This window comes from Colletotrichum fioriniae (assembly GCF_027942845.1).
Source record: "Colletotrichum fioriniae strain IMI 355084 chromosome Unknown scaffold_20, whole genome shotgun sequence".
Lineage (NCBI taxonomy): Eukaryota > Fungi > Ascomycota > Sordariomycetes > Glomerellales > Glomerellaceae > Colletotrichum > Colletotrichum fioriniae.
The window spans coordinates 194,648-219,686 of NW_027076856.1; the positions used below are offsets into that span (position 1 = coordinate 194,648).

Genomic DNA, 25,039 nt, shown 5'->3' on the forward strand with positions numbered 1-25,039 from the left:
CCCAAGACTGGTTAGTAACCAGAAATTTATCACCATTTCGTAGGTATATATCCGCTTCGATGGAGCTCTCGACCGTTTTGCCACGGTGACTCAACATCATGACTTGAATTGGATTGACTTGGGAAACTTCGCCTTCAAAGTCGCCAGGCTTCTTCCGCTGTGAGAGCGTTGGAGGCTGTAGGAGATACCCATTGATGGATGAGCCACGTTCTTCAATAGCGCCTGGATAATCACAGCCGTGTAATGAGTAACGTGCGACGTTTTCCACTTTCGCGGACCGAATGAGAGCCGATATCTCCTCGACTTGAGAAGCATCACCAGTCAGAACCCAGGCGAGTAGCGGCTGGGCGCATAAAGTACCATAGATGAAGACAAGTCTTGGGGCTGTTGTCATGACCAAGGGGAGTCGTATTGCAGTTGCCGACCAAGCGGTCGCAGTGGTGTCAAAGGTGTATATTTGAGTTTTCAAGACACGCGGGGCAGGTGTGATGCGATACATCCGAAGTCTACTGGGAACAACGCCCAGGATGGATGGCAAGTTTTGCCGTGGAATCTCTAATGAAAGCTATGCGAAAAGTTGAATGCAGTGGGAGATTTTATTTCTTGTGTTCTAGAAAGAAGTGCTGGCTGTTGGATGGCCTTTGCTTTATCTGGCGTCAAGCTGTTTCCCCAAGTCCTGAGGACCTTGATGCCAAGAAAAGCTCCATCCGGGTTCAGCTAACGACTGAAATAACTCAAGTGGATGACACATTAAGTCAACAATACATCAAGAGTCCCCTCGCGCTTTTTCAACAACACTTCGATATTACAGTAAGAATATTCTGAGGCAAACGCTGGACCCGAGGAATACCAAAGACAGGGGTCATGGTGACGACAAGAACTATTGGGAGGCGTCGAACCGCTAACTATTTTGCCGTTCGCTTGATATCATTTGGTGTTTTATGCCAGTATCCCTTACTTTTCTGGCCGACTTAGCTGTGTTTATCATCAGCCCAGATTCTGTATTACGCTCTCAGAAGACAATAGCTGTGTGAAGAAGGCATCTTTCGAGATTGGTCGGGAAATAGGTGTCACGGAATAATTGGTATCAGTGCCTCCAACTCAGGTAGAGCAACAGTTACGATGAAACAGAGGGCTACCGTTCTACTGCTCGAGTTGAGACACCATGACCACACTTTGATACCAATTGGCATTGAATTCATCTTTCCATGAGACAGTGACACTTGGAACGGAGAAGGACGTGCAACAACAGAGTGTGAATAGACCCCATGCACAACGGCTGTTCTTGACTTTCCCGGCTGTCCATGCACATTCGATCCAAAGCGCACCCGCCTTGCGCCGATCATTGCCAGGTACCCTGTCGTATTATTCAGTCCAGAAGACGGAGAATCTTGACCCGAACGCCTCTCGAATCATCTCGAGGCTCTCCCAAAAAGCAGTCACGATAGTGGTCAATGTCTCTTTCTCTGATGACATCGTATAATTCCAGATCAAATCGACGCAGAACTTTTGCAAGTGCAACATACATCTCTGCCCAAGCAAGGCTCGGTGACGCATGACAGTCAGTACATTCTGCTTGAATCTGGTGTTGCAGGGAGGAGTTGATGTACTTGAGTCCCAATGCAATTGCGGTGTCCGCGCCCAAAAGGGAAGAAGCATTTCGTGCTCTGGGCGTAAAGAGGGTGAGACTCGAGCCATCGCTCGGGATCAAACCGTTTAGGGTTTGGAAAGACCTTGGGGTCCATCATCAGATCGGCGAATGTCATGCCAACTGGCGTCTTCCGGTCCAAGCAGGTCAGCAAATATTCGACCAACCCTGGTGGGGAGACTTATATCAAATCACTTGAACTTTTGATGATTGATCTTACGTTTATTGGGATGATCCAATCTCGGTATGTGAGACATTCGGTAGGTGCTTGCAGCACTACTCTCATAGTAATAAGCGCAGAGATCCGAAGTGACTCTTTGATGACAGCGGTCTTATCAGCACGTCCATATTAGCGAATTAACCTTGAATCAAAGATAAACTACTCGCATAAGATTGATGCACTCACAGTCCACGGCAAGCTTTCGAGCTTACTCAGCGGCACGTCTATATTGGAGTTTGGCATCACGGACTTCAGCTCTTCCTTCAACTTGACAAGGTGGTTTGGATTTGAGAGTAAGTGATATACAGCAGTGGTGAGAGTTCTGCCAATCGTATCTCCTGACGCTGTCAAGACAGTGAAGCCTTCTTGGGCCATTCGCTTGAAACTTTTCTCGCCCTGAGGCAAATTCGAAGTAAGAATCGCTTGCATCAGGCTGCCGTTGTCTTCTCTAAGGCTGTCGGGGGCTGACGAGTCTTTAATGGCCTCTTTGGCCTGTTCTTCCATGTCCTATCAGAGTATTAGACTTGGTCAAATGATTTACTGACTGCACAAGTTATCGACTTGCCAGCAAAACCTGTGCTACTAAGGCTAAATCTGACGATACTCGTCGGATGAGCCACATTGGGAGCTCAAAGGCGAATGATAGAAACCACGGGAACTGTCTGACAATAGGGGTGAGGTGAAGTAGACCAATGATACTTTCTCTCCACTTCTGAGCCTTTGCTTGATCTTTCAATAAATGCATGTCACCTGTCTCGCCAAGCGCATGGGCGCAGTAGAAGTCGGTAGTATAAGCCAGCAGCGGGACGCGAATGTTGAAAGGGCTACCCTCTTTGGCGTAAGTCTTGAAAACTGCGCAGAGTTGTTCAACCTTCTCATGGATGAGTCTTTCGTGGACGACCACAGCCTGCTTGGAGAAGAAGCCAGAGATGGCAGACCGGCGCATTCGATGAGCATCGTGGTTCAAGGTCCCAAAGATGCCACCAGTGGCGCCCTGAACACTAGCACTCGGCGGATACTTGTCACGGCGAGCGCTCCCTCCAGCAAACAGGACGTCAAAAAACTGGTGGTCACTGACGTGAAGTTCGTGAGGGTTTATACGTACGATAGGACCATAGTCGTCATGCATCTGTTGAATTCTGTAGGCGAAAGTCTTGCCAGGTACACCAAAGAGTTCGTGGTACGTTTCATACCAGCCCGTGAATGCTGTCAATTTGGGGCCAGGAAACTTTGCGAGGGGATGGAACGTGATGTTGTAAGTCCCTAGGTAGATGAAATAGAGAAAATAGAGTCCTAGGAATATCGTAACAAGGTTCCCCAAGACGAGTCTTATAATACTATCGTTCATCAAGATAGCCATGGTCGATAAGTTTGTTTGAATCCATGTAGAAGAATGGCAAAGTCAATGCTGGGCTGGGGAAGGGGACGAACTTTAAAGCATTTCAGTCTTGCCACTAATGGAATTCGAATTTCCCCACGTTTTCCCTTCTAAGAGTGAAGCGAAAGAAGCCGAAGTCACATGGATGAGACCAGAGTCGACGTGGCTGCGACCGACCTGGCCGTCGCGAGCGTCGGGCTATTTGAGCACTACGTTTATCTCTCATGACGTCCTGGCATGATTCTAGATAAACCCAATCGAACTAAGACGACCGCAGCACTTGGCGACTTCACCGGTGGTCAGCTGCTTCTATCTCAGCATGCTTTGCTGCATATCTCATGCAGACCCCCCTGCACTTGAGTGATCAAGTCAACTTCAGTACACTGCGACACATCTAACAAATATTGAACTATCTCGGATGAGCAACATTATTTCTTGGGGATTATGGACTTCGAGGTGCTGCCTTGAGATCCAGAAGATGATATGTTTCTGATTGGCACCGACATGGACTGGAAGGTGGGCAACCATGGACCCAACAGAGGCCAACGAGGGTTACGATGTGTGTGGGCTTACCCCTCAACCGGATCAAGCACGGTGGGGGCAATGCTAGGAATGCCAATGCCGCGGTCCTCAATCTTGACCCATGACGACTTCAGCGTACTCGAGCATTTACCTATTTCGTCTATAGTACAAGGACCTGAAGGACGATACCAAGGCGAAGTTGACACCATTGTTCGGTTACGCTAGTCTAATGCAGTCTTTGCCGCTGCGCCGACGACACCATCCGCAGGAAAAGGGGCCTCCAACAAATCCGGAGCTCGGAGTTACACTGATTACGGTTTTTATGCAGTTAACATGCACAGTAAGAGTTGCATCTCAAACCAACAGCATATGAGGTTTCATCGGCTTGACATCTAGGTACTTCGAAGTTCATGCAGGGTATACATATTAGGAACTCCATAAAGTATACTGCACAGCGAATTGAATTGCTTCGTTGGGCCAGGTGGTTGCCGATAAGAGTAGCAACACATCAACACAGGAGGTCTCTCTAAACCTAATGCGTCAGAAGTGAGCAGATGAGGTTCTTTTAGTTCGGATAGAAAGAACCCTGTCTTTGTCATGGAATCGCGGAGCTTCAGAGGCAATGACCCTGAAATGTGCCGATGACACCTCTCCCGCCCCTGGATTTATTGTCAAATCAAGTTCTGTCTTCCAACTGCAAAAGGTCAAGACATCCGATAAGTGAAGTATCCCGTCAAAGAAAGGAGCGGGCGTAATCTCCACAGCGTAACCAGGCACAGATCCAATAGCGTCTTAGTCGTGGTTAGATAATTATATAAAAAGCTGGCTCATATGCGCAGCTCATCAATAATAAGGAGCCAGATCTCACATTGCGCATCTCAAACCTCACTACTGTGTATCAATAAACAAGATCATCGGTAATGGCTTGCCTCGACGTCCGTCAGACCCTTATTCAACAACTCAAGGGTCAAGATCTTCGTATTCCGGATCTAAGTATACTCTTCGAGCGATGGCCAAAGGACGTAAGCCCTTGTCTGGAAGGCCTGCGAACTCTTTCTGGCGAGCGGATTGCAAGGTACAACATTGAACAGAGCCTCGAAATCTTTAGCGGCTAACTAGGCTTTCTTCAGCTTCGCTGAGTTGCCCAAGAGCCGATATCCAATGTCAAAACTCGACGTAGGCCTATTCGTATCAACTTGGTACCCTGGAGTGAACCTGGAACGTGGAGACATTTTATGTTGTCTAGTCCTTTGGGTGCGTTCTCTTCCATCTCAAGCTGTAAGCAATCATGAACTCTGGCTAAACATTCTAGTTGTTCACATGGGATGACCGTAAGTCAATGAGGTGACTAGCATAGGGATTCCGACTGACCTCTACCAGAAATCGATGAAAAAGGGGGGTATCTGTACGACAATCTTCGAGCCGCACAAGTTTTCCGACGGGAAACCCTCGGATACGTGCAACACTGCCTCCGTCTTTCTGACAATGAGGTCTTTCATGAAGTCCCGACAAATCATATCATCGCTTTTTTCAAAGTGATTGGCAATGCGGTGTGCGAGGCTTACGACCGCGGTAAGTCTTTGGCCGAACCTCTACTGGCACCGGGTTCTCTCAGGTCAAGTCGCTGCTATCTCTGACCTCTTGTGCATCAATCAGATTACCGAGAGATTCTTTTCGATGAGATCCAGTTCTTCATAGAAACTTCCGAAACAGAACAGCAGCGTCGGCTTAGCCCTGAGCTCCCGTCCACGAGAGAATACATTGCCACCAGGATGGGAACAGGCGCAGTCAACGTCTGCTTGTTCTTCATTGAGTATGAATGTCCGAACACATCTGCTTCAGTATACTGTTACATGCACTGACCTTACTAGCTATGCCTGCGGGGTCTCTTTCCCGGTTGAAGTCCTCAGAGAAGTGGGAATGAGGACGGTATGGGACCAGGCGAACATTCTCGTATGGGCGTAGGTTGCCTCAGTACTTTTCCCAATGCGTGTATTTCAGAGCACTGACGGAGACAACCAGCGTCAATGACCTCCTCTCTCTTAAGAAAGAGATAGTAAGTCATCGTCAACGTGTTCTTTGTTCCTCCCTTTCATAGCGGCATATCTGCTGACTCTTAGCGCAAAGGCACAGCAAACAGTCGAGAGCATTGTTCCCTTGCTCTTCAGAGAAACTGAAAGTCTTAGCGTTGCAGTTTCCATGGTTACTGAAATGATCGAAAAAGCTATCGCTGAATTCAATCATGCCGCCGCGTGCCTGATGGCTAAGTTTGCCGATCATGAAACGTTAGCGTCTAACCTCAAGACCTATATTGATGGGTGTAGATACATCTGCACTGGCAACCTGACTTGGAGTCTCCAGACAGGCCGTTATGGCGTTTCGCAGCAATCAATTTCCGGGGGGTTGGCTATACGCTTATAGAGGGAAGATTGTAACGTTCACAATACCTTAGCTAGCCCTGCAGTACGAAACAGAATCGAAGCCGTCTAGCACAGCGTCACTCGAGTCTCGAGACAGCAAGCGCGCAATGAAGTACTTCAAACTAATTCAACTCTCTTGGGATCGCGCTATAAAATTACGCAATTACATATAACGTTATATTGTCATACTAAAATTGTAAGCACCGAAGCCGCGGCGCCAAAGTCCCTTAGTGCTTATAAATCAGGGAGCTTGTCGTATGAACTTCATTTGTCATGGCTAGACGTGCTTGCTATAATTGCAGTGATCTAGCTATTGTCCCGTCGACTGTGGCATGAGGTCTGTGAATAAGCACCTCTCTAATTATCTTTAACGTTGATCCTTTTCCAAGTTTTTTGGTTAGATATATTGGAGGAGAGTAAGATATAATTTCAGTGGAATATCTTGTAACGATATGTGATTTATTATTACCCCTCATGTGTAGTACGTATCTATGGACCGACTTCATGCCGCAGCCGATGGGATATAAGCTGCCCAGAATAATGGTCAAGTTAAACGCGTTGGACTTTTAGAGATGTTCGACGGAAAGCATTTATGAACGAGCTCTTACGTGTAATTTTTACCTCTTGATAGTGAAGTTACATCACCCAACCGAGGCACCCAAATCAATGACGCAAGCCATCCCCGAAGTAAACAGGCAATGGAAGGTTATCGGTGAAAATGGCTTAGATTCTCTACAGATTTCGGATGGGAAGTCTCCAGAGGTCGGTGATAGCCAGGTCCTAGTCAAAAGTTGGTCCAACATGTTATCTCTGATAGCCCCTACGTATGTGGTATAGTCACTAACCACTGCTTCTAGTACAAGGCGCCACCTTGAACGTGAGTACTCACTCTCGTTTGGTGTAGATTTCGGTTGACTGAGCTTACCGATAGTACCGAGATCTCACAATCACTGAGGGCAGATACCCTTGGGACGTCAAAGCTGACGTTGTCCCTGGGTCTGACGGCGCAGGCACAGTACTAGCTGTTGGAAAGCATGTTACCCGATTCAAACCAGGCGATAAAGTGGTTACAGCACTTGCTCAGAGATACATCGCAGGTCCACTCAGCGACGACCTTCCAAAGTCTGGACTTGGTGCAGTACTCGATGGCACTTTTCGCACCATCGGGGCCTTCAGCGAGCAGGGTCTTGTCCCGCTGCCTCGAGGCTTGAACTTCATTGAAGGCGCAGCCCTGGCTTGTGCTGGTGTTACTGCTTGGAACGCCCTCTTTGGACTAGCAGGCAAACAAGTCTCTGCTGGGCAATGGGTTCTCACGCAGGGCACGGGCGGAGTTAGTATCTTTGCCGTTCAATTCGCCAAAGCCGTCGGAGCGAGGGTCATTGCCACCACCAGCTCTACCGAGAAGGCCAAACTTCTTGAGAAGCTCGGTGTTGACCATATTATCAACTATCGTGAGACGATTGATTGGGGAAAAGAGGCCAAAAGGTTGACCGGAGGCGTTGGCGTGGACTTGGTCGTCGAAGTTGCGGGACCAACGACTTTGAGGCAAAGTCTTGTCAGTTGCAGACTGGACGGCACTATCGTCACCACCGGGTTTGCTGGCGGTAATCCGTCTGAGCACGACATGCCAACGTTTCTGGATTCGTGGCTGAGTCTAGTTACCGTTCGAGGAGTCTGGTGTGGCAGTCGGCTACAGCTTGAAGAGATGTGTCGGGTCATCGAGGCCGACGTAGACAAGCTGCGCCCCGTTATTGATCCCAAGGTCTTTAATCTGGAACAACTGAAGGAGGCGTACGAGTATCTGCAGTCAGGAAAACACCAGGGAAAAGTTGGCATCGAGATCAATTGAAGGCAGCTGAGCATGGCTCAGATGGGGAGTGACTTTATTTCGCAATTATTCCACGAAAGATGTCTCTTAGATACAAAAAACAAGGTTCCTTGTGCACTCTTGCTCAACCTCACTTGTGGACATGAACTAGGTCTTGAAGCTTTCTCTGTATCTCGTCACCGTTTCTCAGTGGACATCAGTAAGTCAGAGTTTGTTGGGTAAGAAAGCTCCATCGGTATTCCAAGAGAGATGTCTCTGGAAGCAAACATTAGTGAGGCTCAAGGCGACTTTTATGACTTAGTTTTTACTTACTCAGAGTGATACATCCGGGCTGTTTTCACAAACTCTACCTTGACTTTGCGACACTGGTTACCAAATATCACAAATGAAGCACGAAAAGCGAATTGGCAGGACATTTATTGTTCGTATAGGTAGACATATCGATGAATAATGATAGTCGAAGAGATTCAGCAACTGATTTGAGACCAAAGCACAACACCATATTCATCAAAAGACTTGTAAACTGTGCCGAAAACCAACTTTCCGTTGTCTGTTGAGTCATGACTAACTTATCTCATACTCACCAATGCAGTTCAAGATTGAGAGATGCAAGAAGCAAAAGTCTAAGCTCCTGGCGTTTGGCCAAAGCTTCCCGAAAGGAGCTTCTCCGCAATGGGTAGACAAAGTCAATTATACTACACTCACTATAGACACATGGCCTGCGTTATGCCCTTTGTTTTCAATAAGAGTAGAGTTCATGCAAACTTCGTGCCCCTAACTCTAAAGTCAAGATTTTCTGCCGGCAGATTATACCCTCAATCCGAGGCAGTTCTGCCTCAGAGTATCGAAATTCTTCTACCTGCGGGGCAGAGATGTGTCACTGAGATCAATTTACGTCATTGATCCTTTTCATCTGCTCTCATCTCCAACACCAATGCTCATCTGTACATGTTTCGGATGATTGTGACTGATATTCTTTTCGCTCGCAATCAATTCTTCTAGTCTCAAGAAACTTCCAAACTCACATTGTTCAATTGTCAGGCGCATCTTAAGCATCATTCGGCTGAGCATTCGGCAAAGTAGTCCCTCGCTTAACAATTGTCCACCAGCGAGAAGAACGGATCGTTAGACTTCCCGGAGAAACGAAACGAAAAGAGCGTTGCCCCAAAACGCAGAGACCATGACGGGACGAAGCTGAGGTGGTGCGCGTGTCCATCTGGGAAGTCAATGCTTGATTCAGGCCAATCGTCTTGCAAAGATGTCGGGCATTAAACGTCCCGATACCTCACAAGTGCCATGCATCATAAACCTTCAGACATTGGCGCAAACTTCATTAGATGACCAGAGTTCGTCATCGTAAACATGACTTGCTGAGACTGCGCTTATTGATGAATCACAACATTTCAACTGGCTTTTGAGGCTTCAACAACGCCTGTCCCACATCCCGGCTCCAACCTCTATAGCGAGTGTCAGGTTGATTGCAGATTCGTGGAATCCGATGGGGGCCCCTGCTTTCGGGCTCTAGACCGGTTGGTTCGACGCGCCCCTGACTCAAAGAGATTAGTCGGTGGAGACGGGAGAGAATAAGGGGTGGTGCGCCTCAACTGGGCAGAAGATAGCAACTTCACCCGCATATCAACTCGGACTCTAACAACGCTCGTTGGTCGATGTCATGTTCCTGATTGACATGAAACGCTGTCATTAGCAAGATGCAGGTCTTGATCCCCACAAAATCCTTCTTGCTCAAGAACAAGCGCTTGATCGGTGCAACGGCCGACGCACTAAACAAACCTTGACATATGATGTTGGCCATTTCAGGTCATATCGACAGAGCCCGTTGATTCCGAATGGATCCAACCGAACAAAGCCCTGCAATATCCACTGAGCCGCGTTGCCAGGCATGCCAGTTATTCCCAAAATGTGCTGTTCACCCGTTCGGACGGATGAGGGTCTCTAAATGTCCTCCAATCAGTGAGGCCATATTCTTCTTCTGTTGCGCTCGCCAAGACTGAATCTGGAAGATATATAACACATTGCCTTGGCACCCTACTTGGCGTTTGTTTCCCCAGCCAGTCTCCGATTCTCACCACCACTCACTTTCTTGTTCGATTCACTACCGTCGTTCTCTTTTCTCCACGCCAAGATGGCCAAGTTTTTCGCCCCTGCTGCGGCTCTGCTGAACGTCGTTCTGGTAGCGGCGTCTCCTCGTGGCCACCACGGATCTCACATTCGTTACACAAACACCATTCCTCGCGCAAGCAACGCCGTAAGTCAGCCCTATGCGATCCACGACCCATCCTATGCGCGCCAAGACCCGGCAATCTGACTGATCCGTTTCTCGCCCACTTTAGACCGGCTGTGTTGTCACCAAGTACGATGACATTGCGAACGCTGTCAAGACATGCACCGACATCACGCTCTCTAACATTGCTGCACCTTCCAATGGTGCTATCGATCTTTCCAAGCTTCAGACGGGCACCAAAGTCACATTCGACGGCACAACTGTATGTTTTTTGATTTGCGACTGGAAGAAAGATCGAGTACTAACTTCGCGCCCAGACTTTTGCCGATACCGTCGACAGCAGCTTCGACCCCATCATCATCTCCGGAACCAACATCGTCGTTACTGGCGCTCCCGGACATGTGATTGAGGGCAATGGTGCCGCTTACTGGGACGGTCTTGGATCCAACGGTGGTGGCGACAAGTGAGTGGCTACTTCCCAATGGCAGGCAACGGTTTAAAGCTGACAAGTGAAAATAGGCCTAACCACTTCGTTGTCGTCAAGAAGACCACCAACGCCAAGATCACCAACCTGAACATCAAGAACTGGCCCGTCCACTGCTTCTCCATGACCGGCAACCAGGGCCTCACCGTCTCAGGCCTTGTCCTCGACAACTCTGCCGGTGACGCGCCCAACTCCAAGAGCGGCAGCAAGGCCGCCGCCCACAACAGTGACGGCTTCGACATCTCTTCCAGCGATAACGTCCTGCTCGAGAACATCAAGGTCCACAACCAGGACGACTGCGTCGCCGTCACCAGTGGAACCAAGATCACTGTCAACAACCTCTACTGCTACGGAGGTCACGGCCTCAGCATCGGCTCCATCGGCGGCAAGAGCAACAACACCGTTGACGGTGTTGTCTTTTCCAACTCCCAGGTCGTCAAGAGCTCCAACGGTTGCCGTATCAAGTCCAACTCCAACACCACTGGCGAGGTCAGCAACGTCACATACAAGAACATCACCCTCACCGATATCGACACCTATGGCATTGATGTCCAGCAGGACTACCTTAACGGTGGCCCGACTGGCTCGCCCACCAACGGAGTCAAGATTTCTGGCATTCACTTCATCGATGTGACTGGAACTGCCACTAGCGACGCCTACAACTACTACATCCTCTGCGGCGACGGCAGTTGCTCCGACATCACCTTTGAGAACACCAAGATCACGGGAGGCGGCAAGACCAGCAGCTGCAACTTCCCCGCCAGCGGATGCCCGGCATGAACGAAGATACCGTTCTCTGTAAATATTCAGACAATGTGAAATAAGGATACAACGCATATATTACGATCTCGTTTTCGCCGGCGGTTTCGGCAATCCGGCACGGGGCATGTGGGACTTCCGGCGCCGGGTGGGTCCTGGAACAGCTTAGCTAATTGAATCTTTCATCTTTCATCATGAAGTTGCCCGCTCAGTGAAGAGTGACTGACATGTCTGCTAAGCAAATTTGAATGAACCATATGACGGCGACCTATACTTTTGGTACACTTCTAGAGGTTAGTAACCTTTTTGTAGCTTTTATTGACTTTTAGTTGTGTTTTCTGGCAGGGCCGATGTGTTCCGCCAGTTTCGGGGCTTGACCAGCGCCCTCTGTGGCGCCTTGGCAGACCCCTCAGACTGCATTTAAGCAGCAATGACCCCAAATCCCCCAAGCCTGCACTGTCGTCCTTCCTGTGACCATTACAGTGAATGAACATGGACTCTGAAAACACACGGAATCAGCTTTCGAGCAACGCACCACGTCGACAAGCGCTCAATGTAAGCATTGAAGTCAGAATAGGTTTGACGTTGCTTACAATCTCGCAAAGGTCTGCGCGCCGTGTCGAGAGAGGAAGACGAAATGTGATGAAGCCAAACCTTTTTGCGGGCGATGTAGAAGGTTGGGGCTGCAATGTGCATATATTGAAACCGTCACATCGAAGTAATGCAGCATGCTTGCCCTAGTGAAGGGTTCCAGTCGACTGACTCTCGCCAAGGAAGAACCTCTCTGTCACAGAGTTGAATGACACACTGAAGTGGATGGAAGCTAAGTTGGATGCTCTCATGGAGAATGCTCACGACTTTCGAATCACTTCAGATGAGCAGTCACGGCCACAGAACCATCACGACACGACGGCTGAGAACCCTGGCCCGATGGGAGAAGTTAGTCCGATGAGCGTATTCTCGCCTTCCAAGCTAGGATCGGTACAGATCCGCCAGGAACTCGCCATCCCGGAAAAGCACTACACGGCACCCCAGCATCTTCTCTCATGGCCTTGTTCTCCCCTCACTTTGGCGGAGCTTGATCTGCGATACCCAGTCGCGTTGGAGATCCAGCGACCCAAGATACGCAGAAGTAGAGCACTCCCACGATGCCTTGCTGGAACTTCCTCGCCAGATGATAGTTGGCTGTCCAACCTGTCGCTGGCGCAATTGCGTGATCTAGCCGACTCTTACTTCAGCCACTTTCACCCCCAATACCTTGTATTGGACGAAGATCGGTTCTATAGCCATCACCTCAATCAAGCTCTCAGGGTAGGGTTTGCTGGTAGTCTTGATAGTTGCCTGGTAGCACTCGTCCTCTCGCTCGGCTCTGTAGCTGCTTGTCAGACTGGTAAAACAGAATGGGTCCAGTCCGACTCCATGGATGCCATGCTAGATCACGAGGCTGGTCTTGGCTTTTTCACCATTGCGTGTGATATGTTCCGAGATGTCGAAGAAACCGACTGGGTGAGCGTCCAGTGTCTTTTGCTCATGGCGTAAGTACAGCTCGGATCCCTGTGGGAAGGCAGATCGAACGCTAATGGCAGTTAACAGTCTTTATAACTCGTCAGTCTTGAGGATTCATGACTCCTGGCGTTTTATTCATAAAGCATGCTCTCTGATTATGATCTTGCTGCCGCTGTAGGTCCGGTGAAATGTAGATTGTCGGCGAGAATGCGAGATTCACTGACAGGTTGGCATCAGGCAGGCGAAACTAGAAGCCCACCACTGCCAGCTGTACTGGATTGCTTATCTGCAAGAAAGGTACCAAGACTTTCAACTTTGACCATCAAAGACCTGCGTGCTAATTAAGTCACAGCCAAATTCTGGTCGAGTATGACTTCCCGCCCAGCGGCTTGAGTAGTCTCGAAAGTGCAGTGCCCCTACCGCTACTCCCCGACTCTGGTGCAGACTCTCAGGGCAAGGATACTCAATTCTACTTCCTGGCTCTTGTTGCCATGAGGAGACTTTTGAACCGGATACACTTCCACTTATACAACAAAGGTACAAGAGTCTTTATGGTTTGCACGAGATTCGTCGCGAATGCTGATTTCAATTGTAGAGAGAGTTCAGCCCCCGTCCCACTCTATCCTGGGTGAACTGAGCCGTCAAATCGAGGAGTGGAAAGCGTGTCTTCCAGTCGCGCTTCAATTCGAAACCTTTCCGCTTGTTGAAGAGGTTGGGCTGCTTTCCTCACATCCAGTCAGACCAATGCAACAAAAGTTGAGAGGACACCTCAAGGCTCGCTATTGCGCCGCAAAGACGATCCTCTACCGTTCTCACGTGTATCGGTGTTTACATGCCTCAGCAATTTCCGCTCTATCCGACGAAGACATCCTAGGCGCCAGGGTAGCGGTTTCCTCTGCCATCATTGGGGTTTTGCATGGTGGGATTCTACAGGAGCCATTCGGGCTTCTACTTTTCCCCATCAACTCTTGGAGAACGTGAGGATTCGATCCCTCTTGGTGACTGAAGAACAACTAGCTGACGTGCTTCATAGTCTCTTCGGAATCGAAATTCAGATCAGGTTCATTCTGCGCAACGAAGAGCTAGCCGGAATCCTGCTGCCCGAAGGTTGGGAAATCACACATCAGGCTCGAGAAATGGCAGCTGGAGCGGCGTCTCGGTTTTCGCCAGCGATTGCGAGGGACTGCGAAATTCTTCGCATGCTGTCTTGATCAAGGTAGTTGAACACGTGCATCATTCATAACAGAGTAAGACCCAGCGTGTCATCAGTTTCAATAGCTACTCTATGCCCGGTGCGTAACCTCAACTCAATGAATCCACTGAAAAGCATTCGTCGACCGAAATCCCGCTCTGAGGCATTGCTCCCCAGAATCCCTAGCCGCGCTCACCATGAACTCCGCATTGTCCTCCACCGCCCACTTCTGAACGCTATCATCCCAGTACGATATGCTCACCTTGTCGAGAGTCGTCCGAGCCGTCACCGTCTCTCCGGGCCGTACGAGAACCTTGTCCCAACCCTTGAGCTCCTTCAGCGGGCGACCTAGCCGAGGCTTCAATATAGGAGTGACGTAGAACTGCACAATCTCCTTGCCTTCGCGTTCGCCCGTGTTAGTCACATCAACTTCGACTCCGATTCTTCCGGCCTCCTCAAGTATGTCGGTGCTCAGTCTTAGGTTGGAGTACTCAAAGGTGGTGTACGAAAGACCAGCTCCAAATGGGAATAATGGCTCAATCTTGCGGTGGTCGTAGTACTTGTACCCGAGATAGATGCTCTCTCCGTAATGAACCACATCGTTCTCCCCTGGATAGTTGTCGAATGATGGCGTGTCCTCAATGCGGCGCGGGAACGTGATTGGAAGCTTCCCGCACGGGTTCGTCGCCCCGAGGAGGACGTCCGCCAGGCTGTTCCCCAGCTCTTGACCCTGGTACCAAGCTTGAACGACGGCCGGTACCTCGTCAATCCAAGGCATCGTGATCGGGCTTCCCGTTTGGTTTACCACGATGACGTTGGGGTTTGCTTTGGCCACGGCAGAGATCAGCTCGTTGGACCGACCGGGCAAATCCATAGACATCATGTCGCTCGTCTCTGTCTCCCAGTCCTGGTCCTTTCCTACAACGAGGACGGCAACATCGCTCGTCCTTGCAAGCTCTATGGCGTCCTGAAACATGGCATCAAGGTCTCCAGGGTTCTCTAGGAACCCGATGCGGCCACCATCTTGGACCTCCTCGCGCTCCAACATACCCATGTAGGTTAAATCATACGGCTTCGGTTCACGGCTAATCGACTCAAGCACGAGCTCATATGATCGGCCAGATTCGAGGGTGACATCGATTCGCGCCTCGGGCGAGCCGTAGCTCATAAAGAGAGATGACTTGGGTGACCACCACCTGCGCTCAATATCGATGATGACCTTTCCGTCGAGTATGAGCTTGCCAGGGCCACAGCTCGAGAGGGATAGCTGATGGACTCCGCTCGTCTTGGGCGTGAGTATCGTTCTGGCACGGTAGGAGTATCGCTCTCCGGTCGTCAGCTCAGGAGGGAGCCCATCGTAGCAAACGAGGTTCGAGCTCGGCCGGTGCTCCACCATGAACGGGTTGCCTTCGTGCTTCATGTTTCTCCATAGAGACAGAACAAATCCAGGGCTGTTGGTTTCAGGGTTCTGCATGACAGTAGGATCCATGAGAGGGAGGTATCGATGCGTGAGGATGCCGGGTTCAGTCGCAACCTTGGCTGTCGGAAACGTCTCCGAGAGCTCTGTTTGAAAGGATCCGAAAGGCGTGGTCCGGTAGTGAGGCGCAAGGTTCGAGCTGCCACCTCCCGTGGCCACCGATCTGGCGGCGTTGGGGCCGATGAAACCAATGGTCTTGCCACCGAGATCTGTGAGGGGGAGAATTGACTTGTCGTTCTTCAGGAGAACGATGCCTGCAAGTTTCGTCAGCCAACTTCACTTTGCTATCGTACTTGAATAAGCACGAACCTTCTGCCCCTGCGCGACGGAGAATTTTTCGATGCTCAGGGAGGTCGACGGCCCGTTCCGGCTCTTCTTTCCAGTCTGGTATTTGACTTTTGCCAGTCTTGTGTAGTAGCTCAAGGACTCTGGCGGCAGATGCATCAATGAAAGAGGTGTCAACCAGGCCTTTGTTATGTGCCTCGAGAAGGTGTTTGCCCCTTCGCCTGACTGGCCCAGGCATCTCAAGATCCAATCTGAATTTCCGTAAGTCACCTTGTCATGAGATGAGCAGTCGTTTCTGATTCAAGACTCACCCTGCTGTCAACGAAGGTACAATGCTGTTCGTCCCAAACCAGTCACTCATCACCAAGCCGTCCCAGCCCCATTCACCGCGAAGGATGTCTCTGATGAGGTAGTGATGTGCTGAGCAGAAGTCACCATTGATCTTGTTGTAAGCTGTCATGATGGACCACGGATTACTGTCGCGGACTGCAATCTGAAAAGGCTGAAGGTGGATCTCGCGTAGGGCACGCTCGGGGATCTTCTCGTCTATGAAGAAGCGGCGGTTCTCCTGGTCGTTTGCGGCGTAGTGCTTGACGCAGGCTCCGATACCAGCAGCTTGGATTGTGTTGATGTACTCGGCGGCGAGCTTGCCCGTCAAGAAAGGATCTTCGCTATAGGCCTCGAAGTTGCGTCCGCCTAGTGGAGTGCGAGGGATGCATACTATACAGATGTCAGATTGCTACCAGCAATCGAGGCTTCTAGATGCAGTAGACAAGATCTTACCTGTCGGGCCTAGGAGGACATCTACCCCTTTGCTCTTGGCTTCCGCTATCAAGATCTGTGAGACATCGTTGATGACTTGCTTATCCCACGTAGCAGCCAACGAGACCCTTTTATATTTGTTAGTTATGACTCAATTAAGTCGGGCATTATCACAGCTACTCACCCAGACGGCAATGAGGCTGCCGTGACTCCGTCGACGAAGATACCACCGCGAACTCCGGTAGGCCCATCAGAGGTCTTGATTCGGGAGATGCCCAGCCTCGGGATTGGATTCGTTCGCCAAAGGTCTTCGCCCGTCAATAGCAAAACCTTCTCCTCGAGAGTCATTTGTTTCAACTTTTCTCGAGAGAACGATTTCGCGTCCTGGGATGATTGAGGCACATTGATGCGCGAAGCATCATGGTCTCTGCCCCGTTTCTCAGTGTCAAACATGTTTTTTAGTAGGTGCCTAGGTAAAAGTGAGACTGAAGCGTGATGCCCTAGAAGACTAAAATTGGATACAGTCTCTCTATGAGTTCAACACACCATCACCCAGGTTCAGAGTAGGAGCCCATATATAGGCACCAAAGCTTCAATTCCTTTTGGGTATAAGCCAAGTTCTGGCATGTGCAATTGAATCAGCACCAACGCATGGTAAACGGGCTTCTATAGTGCACATCATCGGACTAAGTCCGGTTCTCCCCGACATATCAACTGCGAAGAGCCAAGCCGCATTTGTAAAGCTCCCAATGTGTCGGGATGGGCAACCACGCGGGACATGCGCAACCCCACCATGCACGAGGGGCACGGAGTCAGTCCGTCTCTCCCCGCGCCTATATCACACCCTTGCCGCTTTGGGGAACAGCTTCGTCCTTCGAGAACAATGCCAAGACCTGGGGAACCCTCCCCCGCAGAGCCGATCTGGGGTCGGACTCGAACAGAACCATACCATGGGGTCAGGTTCGACGCCATGTCGTATGTTGCCTAATAGAAGCTTGTCTTCCCAAGACTTCACCTACTCAAGAAAACATACCGTCTTGGATACGTCTTGTCTATTGGCGAACAACTTGGATCATGGCTGTCAGACAGCATAAATAGACCTGCGAACCCCGGGTGAAGAAGTCATCATTCCCACAGCCATCTTCATTTATACTGGCCTTTGATTGTCCAATAAGATGGACTCCCGAGTCTCTACCCCCGAGGTCCCAGACCGTGGAAGAGATCCTGGCATCAGACAACCGCTCCGCAGTCTCCTCCCTCACACCATCCCTCATCCGCCTCTATAGCATCCTCGCTCCAGCCTGCCTCGTCGTCTGCGCAACAAACGGCTACGATGGCTCTGTCTTGACAGGCCTCCAAGGCGTCGCCGCCTGGAACCGCGAATTCGGAAGTCCCAAGGGCGCCCTCCTCGGCTTCACCAGCGCCGCGTACCCCCTCGGCGCAATCATTTCCACCCCTTTTTCCGCCTTCGTCTCGGACCGCTTCGGGCGAAAATGGTCCATCCTCACGGGGAGCAGCATCATGATTCTCGGCGTGCTGATCCAGTGTCTCAGCCACTCCATCGGGCAGTTCATCGGCGGCCGCATCGTCGTCGGCTTCGGCATCACCATGGCTCTCGCCGCGGCGCCGGTGCTCATCTCGGAGCTCGCGCACCCGCGGCACCGCGTGTTATTCGGATCGCTGTATAATACCAGCTTCTACCTCGGCGCCCTCACGGCCGGGTGGGTGACGTTTGGGAGCTACCGTATTGCCGGGTCGTGGGCGTGGCGGCTTCCTACAATGTTGCAGGCGCTTCCGGCAATAATCCAGATGATTTTCGTCTGGTTCCTGGACGAATCACCTCGGTGGCTTTGTTACAAGGACCGAGATGACGAAGCGTTTAGCATCCTCGTGAAGCATCACGGGGGAGGAGACCCGTCTGACCCGCTGGTTGTCGCAGAGTTTCACGAAATGAAGGTGGCTTTACAGCTCGAGAAGCAGGTCAAGGATGTTGGACCGAAGCTCTTCTTCAAGACACCGGCCAACAGGAAAAGACTCTTGATTCTTCTTACTCTTGCTGTGTTTGGCCAGTGGAGTGGCAACGGCCTCGTATCGTACTACTTGACAAAAATATTCACCAGCATCGGTATCACCAGCCAGCGCGAGCAGACAATGCTCAATGGAGTCATCAGCACCGTGAACTACGTCACGGCCTTGTTCGCGGCAGCGCTTTCGACCAGGATCGGCCGCCGCTGGATGTTTGTCGGGGGTGGTATCGCCATGTGGCTCACCTTTTCGTCGCTCACGGCCAGTATTGCGGTGTATAACACAAAGGGCACCACGGCTGCTAGCCAGGCTGCGCTTGCCTTCATCTTCATCTTCTACGCCGCCTTCAACATCTGCCTCAACCCCTTGCTCTTCCTCTACCCAACGGAGATTCTTCCGTTCAGGCTCCGTGCCATGGGTCTTAGTATTCTCGTCTTTGCTAACAAGGCCGCGTCGTTTTTCAACCAGTTTGTCAACCCTATTGGTATGGACTCTCTAGGTTGGAAGTACTATCTGGTGTATGTGGTGTGGCTCGTAGTTGAAGTCGCCGTCTTTTACTTCTTGTACCCCGAGACCAGAGGCCACAGTCTGGAACGCATGCAGGAGGTGTTTGGGGAAGAGGTGAAGGATGACGGGCTGGAAGAGAAGGGCTCGGTCGTGAAGGATATGGGGGTGATAGAGCATAAGAAATGATTGAGGCGGTGGCTGCCAAAGACAAATCGAGAATAGTCATACTACTGTCTATGTCCTCGCGATGATGTGTGACTTACAATTCCTACAACACACGACTGGGTATGCCACCTAGTCACCCGTTGGACAGCACAGTTCATCTTGGCCAAGGACTGGCGCCGAATCAAGTGGAGGGTAGAGAAGGCAGTGAAGGACATTGAGCGGCTGGATAGGTTTGACAGTCTCTGATAGACAGACACCCGTTCCTTCCAGACGTGGACGTGGAGATTGAGGCTGGACACTGTCTCTAGAGGTGATCATGCCGGAGCCAAGAGCCTTTGCAAGCTTGCAACGCATAACTCACCTGTAGACCATCTCACTCTTGCTCTCGACAAGTTCAAAAACTCAGATGATAGAACATGAACTTGTGCCTTAGCTAATCATTACTGATGGAAGAGCATTCGTGCATTCAAAACGTATGATCAACCGCCAAAACTCGAAAAATGAAAGGGACGAGACTCGAACTCGCGCGGGTTGCCCCACCAGGAAACAGATGTTAAGCTGACCTTAACCTGGCGCCATAACCAACTCGGCCACCCTTCCGTGACGATGCTCGCTCCGAGGAAGGTTCTCGATGCGATTGCGGATGCCGATGGGAGCCGGGCAAGCTACTCATATTCCAGTGCTTGCAATTATGGGTGAGTGTGAGAGGTTTGTGTGCGTGTGAGCGGGTTCCGTCAGGGCTATGGAGCCGGGTGAAAAAGTGATCCACCGGCGGGCGGAAGAGGGAAACATGTGAACATCCAATGTCAGAACTTGGAAGTGTTGGAGTTGATAGTCCGATGGCGTTGACGCGGCGGCTCCGGAAGCGCGCGGGAAGAAGCTTCGGCATCCCGTCGAGGCCCGCGGCCGTCCTAGGAAGAACCTGGGTGCGGCGTCGTGTTGCAGAAGAGCTACGTTCATGCCAGCGGGCGGGGGAGGCCTCTGTAGAACATTCTGTGTATCACGACCGCAGCAGGCTGTGTGAGCGCGCTCCACTACCACCTTTTTGGATATCGCGACAACCTCACATACATCTTGAATTGTTGACTTGTCTTGGGGATACAACCAATGACGTCGAATAAAGTTCCCAAAGATGAGAAAAAAACCGTTGGTCCGTTGCGGCTGAGACCCGACGGATGGGGGGGAAGATGCTTTCCGCCAATCTACCTGCCAAGCCGCAGCCGGTTCACAACGTGCCAAATGCACAAATTAGGGGAAATGTCTTGGCATAAAACATGCAACAGTCGAAACGCCGTTGGGATACGGAAGTGAGGCACTTGGAGGAATGCACGCACACACAAGACGCAAAGTCCTGTTCATCAGCTAGTCATCACATGTTCAGAAGTAGAATGTTCATCGTGCCGCTATCCGGCATAAACAATGCTACAGAGTGCAATTGCATCACGAGAACAAGGCCCGCAGATACGTCAAAAGTCTCGTCCCGCCGCGCCCCGAAATACAGAGTTGCCAAAAATACCCGAACGAGGTTGACTATTTAAGAGTTGGGAGGAAAAGAATATTGGCTGGCAGAGACCAAGTTGCCAACTGCCAACTGGCAAAAGTACAGTATGCACTAAGGTAGGCATGCAAACCCGGCCTTGGATCTTGAATTCTTGGATGATCACCAACAAGGTCAGGGCATGGCCGCCGCCGCCGCCGCAGTGCACCGCCACTCGCCTTTCCAACACTATTGAGTATTGACTCTTAGCGAGAAAAGCCAAGTTTTCCTCTTATTGATCGAACCGGTAATTCATCTTTCCTTTTCAGTTTCTCCTCGTCTGGTCTGATCTGATCTGATTTGAACTGACTGATGCCAAAGTCAACAAATCAGACTTTGTTTGAACAAATAAGATGAACATGCATAAATCAGAACAAACACTGGACGCGCGTTCTCCACACTCAGCTCACCCCCTTCCAAGATTTTTCTCGCCTTCTTCCTGATCCGGTCAGTAGGTACCTGTGCCGTTGAACTCTGTCGCCTCTCTTGCGTCTAGCGCCAGGTACAGCAACATCATGATTCGTCGCGTACCTGAACGGGCTCCACGAGTCTGACAATCTTGGAGAATCGTTTTGTGGACGTAATCGCGTACTGAGAACTCGCAAAGTCTCGCCTTCATTCAAAAAGCCGCATAAACTCCAGTGAACGAATAAGTACACACACATCCCAAGCGTGCCGAGCGACGGCGCCCGACGGCGCGACACCGAACTCGAAGCCGTCTCTCCCCGTTACCAGTTTCCAGAAAATGTTGCCAATTGTTACTCGGGTCCGAGCTCTAAATTTAGCTCGCCACTGCGCCTGGATATGTGGGAATGCCTTTCCTCTTTCGTCCACTCTCCCAGTTTCCACTCTCTACTGTGCATCAGTGTGAACTCGTGTGAATACACAGTCCTATTTTTCTCGAGTCTCGAATCTCTTGTCTGTCAGCCCGTCTCCTCCAGAATAGTCAAATCCCAACCTTCTCCAGTCTCCTCTCGCTTCCTCAGCGGGGACGGGACATCCCCTGACCGGGAGAAGGAAATACGAACCAAAGAGAGAAACGGAGCCCGCTCGACGGTCCAGACCTCGTATGCCTGCCAGCTTGCTCTCCCCTGGTACCCAAGTGCTCTAAACCAAGTGCGGCCTCCTTGAGGGTGGGGATTGATCAGCACCATCTCATTTCCCGACTTCTGGGGGGTGGGATGCCAAATGGAGTGGTGGACGTGGTGGTGACCATGGGGGTGGATGGGAGGGAGGGAGGCTCCTCTTGGCCGGCTTGGCTGCCACCGCGCCTTGCCCAATTGCATCGTAAATCAAGGTCAGGCAATGGGCGTGCGGCCCGCAGCACACCTACACCTCGACCTTGAGGCTTACCGAAACGACTCGTTCATTTGCTCGGGAGGATTAGCTCGAGCCCTGTATGACGCGATTAGCCTGGTAAACACTCACTGGTGTGAACATTCACACACTGAACAGTACTTCGAGCATGTCACCAAAGAAGAAAAAAAATATCGTCAAATGTCACAGATAGTCACAGGGCAATTGAAATGATAATGAGTGTATGGATTAATCACATTTTTTCTCCATCAGTCTATCCTCGATCTATCCATGATTATGATACCGAAAAAAACACATGTCCAGAAGGGGGAATCAAAAGACACCTTGCCAATGCGCTAGAAAAATTTGACCACAAGACGAGTGAGTGCACTACTCTCCTCGCGCCTCTTAGTAGAGGAGGGCGAAAGCGCCGGCAACGACGGCCAAAGCACCGGTGGTGAAGGCCTGGAGGCCAGCGGCACCAGAGCCAGCAACGGCGGAGGGCGTGCTGCTGGCGCTGGATCCAGAGCCGGATCCGCTGCCGGAGGAGCCGGAGCCAGAGGTGGCAGAGGGAGCGGCGGTGGAGACGGTCGAGTTAGAACCGCTGCCAGAGCCGCTTCCAGAGCCAGAGCCAGAGCCGGAGCCGGAGCCGGAGCCACCGCTGGTACTGTTGCCGGAACCAGAGCTGGCGCCAGAGGAAGAGCTGGGCTTAGCGGTGGCAGTGCCGGAGGCAGAGGCGGTCTTGGTGCTGGAGGGGGTGTCGAAGGTGGTGGGGCAGGTGAGGTTGAACAGAGGGGTGGTAGACAGGTCCTTGGTGATGGCGAACTTCATGGAGTTGTCGGGGTTGGAGTCGCGAAGGTTGTACCAGAAGGTGGGGACCTTGTTGAAGAGCTTGCGGCAACCGACCTCCTGCCAGTACTTCTGAGCGTTCTTGGCGCTGGGAACGGCCTGGTCCCAAGTCTCGCCGGTGACGGGCCAGCCGGTCTCGGTGACCCAAACGGGCTTGCCGCCAGCGGTGGCGACGGTGGCAGCGTAGGCCTTGTCGAAAAGGGAACCAGCGTTGTCGATGGTGTTGCCCTTGTCGTTCTCGTAGTAGGGGTACTCGTCAACACCGACCCAGTCGACGGCGTCGAGGACGGGCTTGTTGGTAGAGTTTCCCCAGACGTCCCAGGTGTCGACGTGGCCGATGGAAACCTTGGACAGAGGGGTATCCTTGAAGGCGGTCTTGAAGTCGTCGATGAAGCCGACGAGGGTCTTGGGGTCGGCACCGACACCAGACTTGTTCTTGACACCGGTGACGGAGTTGCGGTACAGGTCCTCGGAACCGATGGAGGCACCGATGATGAGGTCGGTGAGCTTGGTGCCGTACTTGGTGACGGCGGTCTTCAGGGCGTTGATCTCCTTGTCAATGTTGTCGGTGCCGGAGGTCCAGATACCGAGAAGGATGTAGGTCTTAGTCTCGATGGCAGCCTCGAAAGCCTCAATGGGGTCCTGGGTGGAGTAGGCCTGGATGTTGGTGTAGAGACGGACAGCGTTGAAGTCGCCGGGGGCACCCTCGAGGCCCTGGGCAGTCTTGAACTCGGCCTCGAAGTCGGCCTTGAACTTGGCGGAGCGGTCGGCCTTGGTGGCACCGGAGTTGAAGCCAAGGTAGTTCTGAGCCTCGACGGTGGCCGCCAGGGCAGTGAGGGCAGCGAGAGAGATGGAGGCCTTCATTTTGATTGGATTAATGTGTTAAGAAACGGTTGAAATAATAAAATCGTCGAGCAGAGGAAAAGGGTCCCAGGGTGGTTAATTAAGGGCGGACTGGGAAAGACCTTTTTTTGCGTTGTTCCGAGACTCTTTGGCTGTGACTATAATAAACAAAAGAGTGTAGTGAGTTGGTGGTTGTCGTGGACCAAAAAGAATGACTGGGAAGAGTGAAAGAGTGAACAGGTCCAAAGGAGGATTCGACAATGGGTGGGACAAAGATGTCTATAAAACACAAAAGGAGGGAAGACGGGGGTCACAGTCAAAAGAGGAGTGGAGTGAAGGAGGAGAGAGAAGAAAAGAGTGGAGGAAAACAATGACGGTCGTATTGGCACGTCACGAAATTAAGGAGAGCCCGGGGGTAGGTACGGGGTACTTTGGTACTTGCAACCGACACTCAGTGTCACGTGAGGACACAGCACACCGCACACCTTCTGGGGGGGGGGGGGGCTCGAAGAATCGACCTTCAGGGCAGTGGCTCCACCGAGCTGTCCAAGTTTGTTTTCCGGGGCTGAATCGATACGTGGATACCTGGCAATTGGGGCCTGGCAAAGTTGGAACCTGAGGTGGCAGTGGATGAAAAAAAAACCAGGCACAGCCAGGCACAAGTAGGAGATACATCGGGTAGGTACCTGGCATTAGCAGCCAGCCCGCTGGGGCCGCCTCCACTTGTGCTGCCACTTGCGCTGCCACTTGTGCTGAAAGGACCTGAACTTCCTCAAGGACCTGAAGATCTCTCAGCCAATGCATGCACCTGAAGCGCCCCCATTGGATGAACCAGCGCTTTGGCTGACGCAGGGGGAACTTGGGGGGAAAGAACGGACGATGCATTGACACGGGATTGCTCCTTCCCCGATGTCGTCCCATCATCTCTGCATCTCTGCATCTTCCGCTGTCCATCATTCCGTATTATTCAGTAAGGTATTCAATATTCATTCTGTGCGCTGTGCCTGAACTCCCGTCCATTGTCACACCTGCATGCATGACGCTGTCCACTCAACATTCTCTCTCTTGACTCTTCTCATATCTACACTATATCG

General features: G+C 51.3%; 5 protein-coding genes and 1 non-coding gene across 6 annotated transcripts; 3 read left to right on the top strand and 3 right to left on the bottom strand.

Moving 5' to 3' along the window:
• Window positions 1-6,886: 6,886 nt before the first annotated feature.
• On the top strand, window positions 6,887-8,037 carry N0V96_011986 (uncharacterized protein; the record flags this gene model as incomplete). The annotated part of the gene is made up of 2 exons (XM_065759466.1): window positions 6,887-6,893; window positions 7,286-8,037. 2 exons carry the CDS (start codon window positions 6,887-6,889, stop codon window positions 8,035-8,037), a joined length of 759 nt encoding a protein of 252 aa, XP_065611920.1.
• A 2,122-nt stretch (window positions 8,038-10,159) lies between these two features.
• N0V96_011987 (uncharacterized protein) lies at window positions 10,160-11,522 on the top strand (the record flags this gene model as incomplete). The annotated part of the gene is made up of 4 exons (XM_053197102.1): window positions 10,160-10,282; window positions 10,368-10,520; window positions 10,576-10,721; window positions 10,778-11,522. 4 exons carry the CDS (start codon window positions 10,160-10,162, stop codon window positions 11,520-11,522), a joined length of 1,167 nt encoding a protein of 388 aa, XP_053045409.1.
• Window positions 11,523-14,314: 2,792 nt separating this feature from the next.
• N0V96_011988 (uncharacterized protein) lies at window positions 14,315-17,176 on the bottom strand (the record flags this gene model as incomplete). The annotated part of the gene is made up of 5 exons (XM_053197103.2): window positions 14,315-15,930; window positions 15,986-16,212; window positions 16,273-16,681; window positions 16,745-16,851; window positions 16,908-17,176. 5 exons carry the CDS (start codon window positions 17,174-17,176, stop codon window positions 14,315-14,317), a joined length of 2,628 nt encoding a protein of 875 aa, XP_053045410.1.
• A 517-nt stretch (window positions 17,177-17,693) lies between these two features.
• N0V96_011989 (uncharacterized protein) lies at window positions 17,694-19,441 on the top strand (the record flags this gene model as incomplete). The annotated part of the gene is made up of 2 exons (XM_053197104.2): window positions 17,694-17,698; window positions 17,899-19,441. 2 exons carry the CDS (start codon window positions 17,694-17,696, stop codon window positions 19,439-19,441), a joined length of 1,548 nt encoding a protein of 515 aa, XP_053045411.2.
• Window positions 19,442-19,921: 480 nt separating this feature from the next.
• N0V96_011990 lies at window positions 19,922-20,020 on the bottom strand. Its single transcript has one exon. It is a non-coding gene; the product is annotated as a tRNA-Leu (tRNA).
• A 2,641-nt stretch (window positions 20,021-22,661) lies between these two features.
• Window positions 22,662-23,966, bottom strand: N0V96_011991 (uncharacterized protein; the record flags this gene model as incomplete). The annotated part of the gene is made up of 1 exon (XM_053197105.1): window positions 22,662-23,966. One exon carries the CDS (start codon window positions 23,964-23,966, stop codon window positions 22,662-22,664), a length of 1,305 nt encoding a protein of 434 aa, XP_053045412.1.
• Window positions 23,967-25,039: the final 1,073 nt, after the last annotated feature.